The 12494-nt window shown below is 41.5% G+C and overlaps 1 protein-coding gene across 1 annotated transcript in view; it reads left to right on the forward strand.

The window, feature by feature from the left end:
• LOC111953235 (enhancer of polycomb homolog 1) overlaps positions 1 to 12494 on the forward strand; it is a 59669-nt gene that overhangs the window by 26621 nt on the left and 20554 nt on the right. Inside the window, exons 6-9 of the mRNA XM_023972372.2 lie at positions 1562 to 1718; positions 5403 to 5561; positions 7382 to 7471; positions 7691 to 7839. Coding sequence (XP_023828140.1) covers positions 1562 to 1718; positions 5403 to 5561; positions 7382 to 7471; positions 7691 to 7839 — 555 coding nt within the window. The remainder of the gene's footprint in view (positions 1 to 1561; positions 1719 to 5402; positions 5562 to 7381; positions 7472 to 7690; positions 7840 to 12494) is intronic.

Here is a 12494-nt window from a genome sequence, read left to right on the forward strand (position 1 = left end):
AACCCACCTTTTGTATTCACTAGTGTGTAATTTAGCTATGAACTATTCTCAGGAAGTGACAGGATAGCAAGAACCCAGTTAACATTAAAGAGGAAAATGCCTAATTTAAAGCTGCTCCCATGCTTTATTCCTGCATCAACATAGATGTTAACGTTTTACTTTGCTGCAAACCGTAAGAACGACAGGCTGGGTATTGAGAAAGATGCTGAAACTGCGAGGGATCTGAGCCGAGCCGTCACTATTCTGGAGATGATTAAGAGGAGGGAGAAGAGCAAGAGAGAGCTGCTCCACCTCACCCTGGAGATTGTAGAGAAGAGGTGATACATATTTGATATTTTTACGTTTATTCATATGAATGAGGGAGACGGATGAGTCATCACCGTAGAGGAAAGAATGGATAACTTTGAATCAAAAACCCCACCATTTCTCTCTGGATTTTCTGCTGTGTGAGATGAATGAATTGTCCCCAAATCAATGAAACAGTTACTTTCTCCGCATTGTACAGACTATAACTGAACAGGTTTTTTTGACAAAACTGCCTTTTGTATCTGTGGCTCTGTAGTAGCTGTCTGTTGATTTTAAACTGCGATGTTTGTTTTAAAAAATGACGTGCTAATACCCATCATACATGATGGTCCCAAATGCACCTTATCCCTAGTACAACTATGGCCCTGGCAAAAGTAGTGCACAAGATAGGAATATGGGACGCATCCTGGATATGGTATTAGCATGTTTTTTTAAGGAACGGCTCTGCTGCTCAGTTAATTGGCAGCATCGTCATGCTCTGTTTTGCATACATATCAAATAGAGTTCACCTATTTTTCATAAGGTCAAAGCAATGAGCTCATTGACTGACTCGTTACACTGCTGCCCATTAAAATAAATGTATGTCGGCACGAATGGAATAGAATAACTCGGCTTTACTGTTGTAGTGCACTATATTCTTAAAAATTTTGGGGGCTTCTGTTCCTTGTGGAGCAGTCATACTGTGTCCCAAATGGCTGCCTTTTTCTATATAGTGCACTACTTTTGAAGAGGGCACATTGAGCTCTACAATGGACAAAAGTAGTGCACTATATTGGAAATAAGGTGCCATTTGGGACTTAACTATACAAATATCACGRATTAGAATGGAATATATTTCATCTGAAAGTTGCTGTCACTGACTTTTTGATTTGTAGTGCTTCTGATTTGTAATTTRCGCCTGTTATCAGCCTACCCTGCGCTGGTGGCTCCCTTTTTTATTCCTATGGTTTTATTTTTTACTTAGTTGGGGTATTCTATTTTTGATGGGAGATGTTTTGCACTCCTATGCTAAAAAGCTTGTCAGTGGCATGGCAGAGACACAGGTAGCTAACGTCCTTCACTGGGCATTTTCCTGGGCATTTTCTCAAATTTAGAAATGGTGTAGCCTACCCGCGTCCAGTAACCTGCATGTGCAAAGTACAAAAAGTGAAGTCATAAAAAATGGCACACTGTTTTATTGTGCAACGTTTTGACCCAAAACGGTCTTTCTCCGAGTCTTAATCAAGCCCCCTTTATCTCCATGTGTCCTCCCCAGGAACGGCATGCCTGACTACGGCAGTGAGGTGATGGCTGAGGCCCTGGCCCAGAGGGCTCTGGTGAAGCCCATCTACACGATACCCATCATTCCCCTCTCCAACAGCAACCAGTACCGCCACCAAGACCACATGGACATGAAGGACTACAAAACGAAGGTAAGAGACAGGGCATAAAATTAACTTTTTTGTCCACCAGCCAAGTAAATTAGACCAACTGTTATGCCTATGTGCAACGCTTCTAAAAAATTTTTTTTATTTCACTCAGCTCTTCACGCGTGCATAGCCCCCAACCAGGCAGGCAGTGTTGCAGCTCGAGGAAGGCTATATAGTATTTGAAGTTTAACTGTGTATAATTAATTTACCAGCTATGAAACAAAACTGAAAATTATATAACTGCAACTGCAGCATTTATTTTACTATATACAGTTGAAGTCTGAAGTTTACATACACTTAGGTTGGAGTCATTAAAACTCGTTTTTCAACCACTCCACAAATTTCTTGTTAACAAACTATAGTTTTGGCAAATCGGTTATGACATCTACTTTGTGCATGACACAAGCAATTTTTCCAACAATTGTTTACAGACAGATTATTTAACTTATAATTCACTGTATCACAATTCCAGTGGTTCAGAAGTTTACATACACTAAGTTGACTGTGCCGTTAAACAGCTTGGAAAATTCCAGAAAATAATGTCATGGCTTTAGCAGCTTCTGATAGGCTAATTGAGTCAATTGGCGGTGTACCTGTGGATGTAATTCAAGGCCTACCTTCAAACTCGGTGCCTCTTTGCTTGATATCATGGGAAGATCTAAAGAAATCAGCCAAAAYATTTGTGGACCTCCACAAGTCTGGTTCGTCCTTGGGAGCAATTTCGGGTACAAAAGTATCTATATCCACAGCAAAACAAGTCCTATATCGACATAACCTGAAAGGCCGCTCAGCAAGAAAGAAGCCACTACGGTTTGCAACTGCACATTGGGACAAAGATCGTACTTTTTGGAGAAATGTCCTCTGGTCTGATGAAACAAAAATAGAACTGTTGGCCACAATGACTATGTTTGGAGGAAAAAGGGGGATGCTTGCAAGCCAAAGAACACCATCCCAACCGTGAAGCATCATGTTGTGGGGGTGCTTTGCTGCAGGAGGGACTGGTGCACTTCACAAAATAGATGGCATCATGAGGAATGAAAATTATGTGGATATATTGAAGCAACATCTCAAGACATCAGTCAGGAAGTTAAAGCTTGGTTGCAAATGGGTCTTCTAAATGGACAATGACCCCAAGCATACTTCAAAGGTTGTCAAAATGGTTTAAGGACAACAAAATCAAGGTATTGGTGTGGCCATCACAAAGCCATGACCTCAATCCCTTGGAAAATGTGTGGGCAGAACTGAAAAGGCGTGTGCAAGCAAGGAGGCCTACGAGCCTGACTCTCAGTTACACCAGCTCTGTCAGGAGGAATGGGCCAAAATTCACACAACTTATTGTGGGAAGCTTGTGGAAAGGCTACCTGAAACGTTCGACCCAAGTTAAATAATTTAAAGGCAATGCTACCAAATACTAATTGTGTGTACTTAAACTTCTGACCCACTTGGAATGTGATGAAAGAAATGAAAGCTGAAATCATTCTCTACTATAATTCTGACATTTCACATCACATAAAGTGGTAATCCTAACTGACCTAAGACAGGGAATGTTTACTAGAATTAAATGTCAGGAATTGTGAAACTGAGTAAATGTATATGGCTAGGTGTATGTAAACTTCTGACTTGAACTGTAAATGTGGTCAAATGCATGTGAAATACTCGCACGGTGGAGCCCTGACCACCCGCCAGCGTGGCTGGTGAAATAGACATCTTACCTGCCAATGCCAAAATTGACCCGGAGGTGGTGGTGTTCATTTTAGGCCCTCAAGAGGCAGATATTCCCATAGCTGTTGTATTGATAAGGAGACTGAACATCGTTATGGCATCTTCAGTAACAGCTTTACTATACTGAACAAAAATATAAACYCAACAATGTCAAAGATTTCTGACATTTGTGTTATTTCATACAAGGAAATCAGTCATTTGAAATACATAAATTAGGCCCTAATCTATGAATTTCACATGACTGGGAATGCAGATATGCATCTGTTGGTCACAGATACCTTAACAAAAGAGGTAGGGGTTTGGATCAGAATARCAGTCAGTGTCTGCTGTGACCACCATTTGCCACATGCAGCATGGCACCTCTCCTTTGCATAGAGTTGATTGTGGCCGGTGGAATGTTGTCCCACTCTTAAACGGCTGTGCGAAGTTACTGGATATTGTCAGGAACTGGAACYCGCTGTCGTACACGTCAATCCAGAGCATCCCYAACATGCTCGATGGGTGACATGTCTGAGTATGTAGGCCATGAAAGAACTGGGCCATTTTCAGCTTCCAGGAATTGTGTACAGATCCTTGCGACATGCGACCGCACATTCGCGTGCTGAAACATGAGGTGTTGGCGGCGGATAAATGGCACGACAATGGGCCTCAGGATCTATTCYGGGCACTCTTAACCAGCATGGCTACCATGCCATTCTGCAGCAATACGCCATCCCATCTGGTTTGCGCTTAGTGGGACTATCATTTGTTTTACAACAGGACAATGATCCAAAACACACCTCCAGGCTGTGTAAGGGCTTTTTGACCAAGGAGAGTGATGGTGCTGCATCAGATGACCCGGCCTCCACAATCACTCAACCTCAACCCAATTGAGATGGTTTGGGATGAGTTGGACCGCATAGTGAAGGAAAAGCAGTCAGAAGGGCTCAGCATATGTGGGAACTCCTTGAAGACTGTTGGAAAAACATTCCTCGTGGCTAAAATGCTGCTATCGGTATGTGGTTCCGCAATGCCGCACGAGACAAACTGAGCATAAAGCTTCCGTTTCCTGTTTTTGTAGCATTTGCTCTGCGTGCAATTTGAGGAGTTGAGACAAATGGTATTGTTAGAAAGGTTAACTTCTCTATTACAGTAAAATGTCTCAACGTATTCCACTTTCCATATGACCGAGACTGTTGGACCAAACCTCGAATGCAAATAGCTAATTGACACCACTTGTCAGAGGAAGAATTGATCTCAGCTGTGTTTTTGTGAGTCACAGGGGTAGGGGTGTTGTGTGTGTGTGTGTGTGTGTGTGAAAGGGAAGGTGCACACAGCACTGAAGGTTAGAAGGAGAAGAGACCAAAAAGACAACATGAGAACAAGAGGACGTAAACGCTTATATAAAAAATACTTGCTTCATGCGATCCAGACATTTTGGAAATAATTCGATATATTGCCCAGCCCTAAGGTACATATCGAATCATCTTGAAATTGAAAGATGCTCATCCCTACTACTTATGAGTGGGTGATGAGTGACTATTGTTTCTCTCCCACCCTCATCTGTTGATGTAACCCTGTCCCTCCACACTCCTAGTCCAAACCCCGCTGTCCCTTTGCTTTCGTTACTTCCATTGTTTTGACTTATGACACCCCTGCTCCCCCGTATTGTAGCATTTCCCCCTGCCTTTCCCCCCTGGGGCCTTGGGTTGAATGGGAGTTCAGTTCACTAACCCTCAGCAGTGGGGTGTGGAGGGGGGGGTCTGGTCAGGGAGAGGCACCATCTGTCTGGGCAAAAGGATATGGCGCGTGCCTCGCCCACCATCTTCATATCAATGAGTCTTAACTCACTACACTGTTCTGTTTCTAAATGATTCTCCCCATCACAGCGCCACCTCCATAAGAAATTCTACAGGGCTCAGACACATTTCTGTTGCTCGTGGAGTAAATMGACATTTAATTAGTCTTCTATATTCTTCCTTCCAGCCAGAGAAAACTGAAGTGGTCCGAATGAAGAGGAAGTACGAGAAGAAGCCTAAGATTCCTCCCCTCTCTGCACCCCAACACTCTGGCCCCTCTGTGTTCAACCCCAAGGACCTCAACCAGTACGACTTCCCCAGCTCTGACGACGAACCCTTTTCCCAGGTGAACTCATAAATATCACTGCTGGTGGTGATGAGTGATGCGTCCTAAATGGCACCCTATTTATTTACTGTTTTACGAAATGGGATGCCATTTAGGGCGTAGATGGTAGAGGTCGACCGATTATGATTTTACCTCCGATATCGATTATTACAGGACCAAAAAAAGCCGATGCCGATTTTTTAAATATGAATTTGTAATAATGACAATTACAACAATACTGAATGAACACTTTTTTTAAAACTTTATATAATATATCAATAATATCAATTTAGCCTCAAATAAATAATGAAACATGTTCAATTTGGTTTAAATAATGCAAAAACACATTGTTGGAGAAGAAAGTAAAAGTGCAATATGTGCCATGTAAGAAAGCTAATGTTTAAGTTCCTTGCTCAGAACATGAGAACATATGAAAGTTCCTTTTAACATGAGTCTTCAATATTTCCAGGTAAGAAGTTTTAGGTTGWAGTTATTATAGGACTATTTCTCTCTATACGATTTGTATTTCATATACCTTTGACTATTGGATGTTCTTATAGGCAGTTTAGTATTGCCAGTGTAACAGTATAGCTTCCGTCCCTCTGCTTGCCCCTACCTGGGCTCGAACCAGGAACACATCGACAACYGRCACCCTCGAAGCAGCGTTCCCCATGCAGAGCAAGGGGAGCAACCACCCCAAGTCTCAGAGCGAGTGACGTTTGAAACGCTATTAGCGCGCACCCCGCTAACTAGCTAGCCATTTCACATCGGTTACACCAGCCTAATCTCGGGAGTTGATAGGCTTGAAGTCATAAACAGCTCAATGCTTGAAGCACAGCGAAGAGCTGCTGGCAAAACYCACTAATGTGCTGTTTGAATGAATGCTTACGAGCCTGCTGGTGCCTACCACCGCTCAGTCAGACTGCTCTATCAAATCATAGACTTAATAATAACACACAACAAGACGTTTATTCTTTCTTTGTTAGGAAGAAATAGTCTTCACAGTTCGCAACGAGTCATGTTAGCAGGCAATATTAACTAAATATGCAGGTTTAAAAATATATACMTGTGTATTGATTTTAAGAAAGGCATTGATTTTTATGGTTAGGTACACATTGGAGCAACGACTGTCCTTTTTCRGAATACGRACTGCATCGATTATATGCAACGCAGGACATGCTAGATAAACTAGTAATATCATCAACCATGTGTAGTTAACTAGTGATTATGATTGATTGTTTTTTATAAGTTTAATGCTAGCTAGCAACTTACCTTGGCTTCTTACTGCATTCGCGTAACAGGCAGTCTCCTCGTGGAGTGCAATGTAATCAGATGGTTAGAGCTTTGGACTAGTTAACTGTAAGGTTGCAAGATTGAATCCCCGAGCTGACAAGGTAAAAATATGTAATTCTGCTCCTGAATAAGGCAGTTAACGCACCGTTCCTAGGCCGTCATTGAAAATAAGAATGTGTTCTTAAGTGACTTGCCTAGTTAAATAAAGGTGTAAAAAAAAAAACGATTTACGATTGTTATGAAAACTTGAAATCGGACCAAATGAATCGGCCATTCCGATTAATCGGTCGACCTCTAGTAGATGGTAGTGAAGGCGATAGTGTTAGGTATCGGTCTGTATTTGGTGGTGGCAGTAGTAGCTGCAGTAGTAATTGGACTTGTAGAAGAACTAGAACTAGTACAAGAAGAACTAGTAGTAGAAGAACTAGTAGTAGTAGCAGCAGTTGGTGATATGATCACAATCGTGGCTGTTGTCTAGGTAGCCAGCCACATTGTTCTTATGGTCTCTTAATGTAACTCACCCATCCCCCCTCTACGTTTATGTTTAGATCCATTCAGGTTCCTCGGAGGCAGAGGAGGAGAATGACCCAGATGGCTGCTTTGTGTTCCGGAGGAAGGCCGGCTGTCAGTATTATGCTGTGAGTAGAGTAGCTGCCTGCCCTCCTGTGACTCAACTGCTCTATTTATAGCCCTTACGGCTCTCTCTCGGACAGCCAGCCACACACAGCCAGGGTTGCCACTGGCCCTGCTGCTTTTTTATCTTCCATATTCTGCTGGCCACATCAATGCCTTACTGACGGAGCTTTCCTCCTTTGTCTCGAACTCTCTTCTCTCGCTCTCCTCTCTCCCTGTCTCAGTCACGCCTGGACCAGAGTGGTAACTGGCCATGGGTCAGCCCGTCAGAGGGCGGTTTGGGGGACCCTCGTTTCCGCTACTGTCTCACGTCTCTAACGGTGCCCCGGCGCTGCGTAGGGTTGGCACGGCGGCGCACGGGCAGAGGGGGCAGGTGAGTTCAGGCGCCCTTATTGCTCCCTAAGGCTSTATCCTAAATGGCACCCTATTCCATATGTAACTCTATACTTTTGGGCTCAGGTCTAAAGGTAATAGGATTCCATTTGGGACAAATCACAAATCTCACCTTGTGGCTCTACTAGCCTGGTATCGTAGCCGTTCGTTTGACGGGATCCTATTTCTGTGCTGGATGGTGTTTAGGACAGGGGGTTCACAACCTTTTTTCCTCTAGGGCCCCTTCTCTAACGTTTGACAAAATCTATTTAATTATGATGATGATAATAATATACATGGATAAAGAAAAGAAAATCTGCACCATATTTCCTCAAACATTCCGCTACCAAATGTTTTATGGTAATTTATATGAACCTTCTGTTTAACTATACGTATTCTCTTGTACAGAAAGTGATTAGAACAATTGACGGCGACGGTCACACATTGTATACGATTACTTTCCAAGCAAAGTCCAATCGTCCAAATTCGTAGCTCGGCTTCTGAATGTCAGTTATTCCGATGTGCATCAGTTGTATCTTCCTCTTTTTTTCACAGCTTGTTTCTATCCTAAACCATCGTGGATTAATGCGTCGTTTTAGATTGTGTATTTCAATCATTAACATTTTTTAKATGTATTTTTACAATTATTATTACCCTTCAAATCAAGGGAGGGACTTCTGGAACCTCTGGTTTAGGAGATTACGTTTAGCTGGCGACTATTTCTCGCGCGTGCCCACACGAGAGATATTGGAATCAACTATCAGGTCTTTGAGGAAGGCTAGAACTATTGTACTCTCATAGTGTGATATACAATTACAGCTGCAAAATGTAATCGCGCTTATACCACCTGCCTGGGGTTTTGAATATATATCCAGAACTTACCATCATGTTTTAGGAAGATGAGTCTATAWCTGCATCCCAAATGTCACCCTATTCCCTACATAGTGCACTACTTTTGACCAAATGGCATCCTATTCGCCACCAATGGGCCGTTGTCAAAAGTAATGCACTATGTAGGGAATAGGGTGCCGCATCAGTCTGTTATCAATAAGTGATTTAGGGTATGTTAACAGTTAGCCGCAAAAAAATATATTTGGCCGGTCATGCATATGTCTATAGGTTGATTTGCATTATTTTGGTTTTAATTAAATACTGTAGGTGTCAGAATTTAACATCTAGTCAGTCATAAAACCGGAACAGTGTCGAGTTCCAAAAAATGTACAATGATTTTATAGAGTTAGAAAGTAACTTSCGTTTAACGTCAACTAATGGCTCAGTTTCTAGTCTAGTGGAGTGGTTGCCAAACTGAGGGGATCCACCACCATCAGTCTGCTGCTCTCTCCCTCCACTGAGACCCGACCATCAGATGCAGGCACCATCAGCCCAGTAAAATTAAAGGCAKATTTTTTTGAATTACCTTGATTGACCTGGTACCCCCTGTATATAGTAGCCTCGTCATTGTTATTTTGTAACTTTTTTTTTTTTACATGTTTTATTTTATTTAGTAAATATATTCTTAACACTATTTTCTTTAAAAGTGCATTGTTGGTCAAGGGCTTGTAAGTAAGCATTTCACGCTAAAGTCTACACCTGTTMGTTTTCGGCGCACGTGACAAATACAATTCTTTTGAGAAATGTATACTCAGCCYTGCGTCACATGTAATACAACAACGGATCTATTACCGGTGTGATCATATAGCCTAACTCAAATTTTGAAATGTGTACAGTACCAGTCAAAAGTTTGGACACCTACTTATTCCACCCACCTATTGGGTTTTTTGTACAGCACTTCGAGATATTAGCTGATGTACGAAGGGCTATATAAAATAAACTTGATTGATTGATTCCAGGGTTTTTCTTAATTTTTTACTATTTTCTATATTGTAGAATAATAGCGACGACATCAAAACTATGCAATAACACACATGGAATCATGTAGTAACCAAAAAAGGGTTAAACATAACTAAATATATTTGAGATTCTTCAAAGTAGTGAAACTGACCCATGAAGACCGCCACAGAAAAGGAAGACCCAGAGTTACCTCTTCTGCAGAGGATAATTTCATTAGTTAACTGCTCCTCAGATTGCAGCCCAAATAAATGCTTCACACAGTTCAAGTAACAGACACATCTCAACATTAACTGTTCAGAGGAGACGGTGTGAATCAGGCCTTCATGGTTGAATTGCTTCAAAGAAACCACTACTAAAGGACACCAATAATAAGAAGAGACTTGCTTGGGCCAAGAAACAAGACTGGTGGAAAACTGTCCTTTCGTTCCAACCACAGTGTCTTTGAGACACAATCACCCGTCCTCAACCCAATCGAGATGAGTTGGACCACAGAGTGAAGGAAAAGCAACCAATAAGTGCTCAGCATATATGGTAACTCATTCCAACACTGTTGAAAAAGCATTCCAGGTGAAGCTGGTTGAGAGAATGCCAAGAGTGTGCAAAGCTGTCATCAAGACTAAGGGTGGCTACTTTGAAGAATCTAAAATATATTTAGAATTATTTAACTTTTTTTGTTTTGGGTACTACATGATTCCATGTGGGTTTTTTTTAGTTTTGATGTCTTCACTATTATTCTACAATGTAGAAAATAGAGAAAATCTATAAAAAAAATTATTGTAGGTGTGTGACTGCTACTGTATATATATATWTWTTTTTTTATGTTCCAAACAGCAATGCATTGGCAGGGCAATTRAAGCAAAGCCAATATGCAGTGGTAATGTATTGGGCCTATAGCTTACCTCAACCTCTGCTAAAGTACTGCTTTTAATTGGTTAATGTTGCATAGGCTTATGTTTTTAAGTCAAGCAACAACAACAAAAAATCTAAGAGMTAGATCTCGGCTTTCAGTTGGACTCAAAGTGATCTTGACTCAAAAGGTTGATGACCAGTGTTCTAGAGTTTTCTGTTAACTGTTAACTGTCAACGCTTCCCTTTACTGTGGCAATTGTGATCGAATCCATGCAATATTCGCCACTTTCAATGCAACATAATGAAACAAAACAATTTTGTTGTCGGCAGAACGCATCGGAGTTGGATTCTACACAGACCTTTGCTGCATGAACAAGCAGAGCTGCAGTTGGCCTATATGCAAATATACCATTACCATATCTGGATCTGTGCCATTTACTCTGAACTGGACTGTTTACAACATGAGTAGATGCTCCTGTTTTGAGGTTAAAGCGAGTGCTGCGTGTAGCCATGTGTGCACATTTTGTTCATATKATTTGCTAGTTAGTGAGTTATTAGCCRAGTTATAGGTAATTTATAGTCAGRAATAGAGGAGTGAATGATTTCCCAAGAAAGCACAAAATGTGTACCTTTCTAGACATCTTTGAAACGCAAGTCAGGTAAAGAGCTTAATTTATTTTTATAAGGGTCAGTGTTGTATTTTGAGACAGGCTTGAATAAGCTAAGTAGCCAATAGGGAGAGGGTAGTATAATTTCTGATTCTCTGTAATAATGGTATGGGAATAATGTGGTTTATTTTAAGTGGTTTCTTGCATCAAACACAACCTTTGTAGTTGTCCCCTTTTCTGAAGCACAAGTGGATAAACCGGTTTATGTCAAGCCCTGCCTGTTATTCTTTTATTTTTTTCAAAAGTCTGATGTAATGTAAGCCTACATTGAACACCACACATTGGCTGCTACTGTAGGTTGAATGATAGAACAGCTATTTCCATGTTACTATGTTATGGGATGCATTTTTCTCCAGAGTTTTTCATGGTAGGCCGCTGGTAGGCCTACATTATGATGAAATAGCCACAGTAGCCTACATGGCCACTGTTAAAACTGTAACTTAAAGTGGGTATAGCCACAGTGATCGCAGTAAATGTGCGTTGGAAGTTGCACAAGCTGAAGTTTGCGCTCAGTAGACCTGAAATTTGCTCAGTGCCGGAAACAATTAGATGGATACATTGCTGCCCCCCCTCAGAAAAAAAATACACTGCATGTTCCTCGTCGAACATCTCATTCCAAAATCATGGGCGTTAATATGGAATTGGTCCCCCTTTTGCTGCTGTAACAGCCTCCACTCTTCTGGGAAGGCTTTCCACTAGATGTTGGAACCTGCGGGGACTTGCTTCCATTCAGACATGAGCATTAGTGAGGTCGGACACTGATGTTGGGTGATTAGGCCTGACTTCCAGTCAGCATTCCAATTCATCCCAAAGGTGTTCGATGGGTTTGAGATCAGGGCTCTGTGCAGGCCAGTCAAGTTCTTCCATACTGATCTCGACAAACCATTTCTGCGTAGACCTCGCTTTGTGCACGATGGCATTGTCATGCTGAAACAGGAAAGAGCCTTCCACAAACTGTTGCCACAAAGTTTGAAGCACATAATCATCTAGAATGTCATTATATGCTGTAGCATAAAGCAGACTTTTAGCCATGTAGTGTATATATTTTTTTTGAGAAACTCAGTCCGGCTTTCAACTTACTCTTGAAAGTTGTAATAGTAGGATGCACAAGGTGCAATTTTGAAATTGGGTAGAGCATAATCAGTTTTCCTCTTGCCATGTCAGTCATTGTCCACCTTAGCGAGCTATTTATAACTTGTCAGAAATGTCCAGATCAACTGGCCCATGTCAGTTAATGTTTTTAGCTAGGTTTTTTAGCCCATAGATTTAGTTTGAGTCGCTTAAATAT

This window comes from Salvelinus sp. IW2-2015, linkage group LG27 (genome assembly GCF_002910315.2).
Source record: "Salvelinus sp. IW2-2015 linkage group LG27, ASM291031v2, whole genome shotgun sequence".
Taxonomy (NCBI): domain Eukaryota; kingdom Metazoa; phylum Chordata; class Actinopteri; order Salmoniformes; family Salmonidae; genus Salvelinus; species Salvelinus sp. IW2-2015.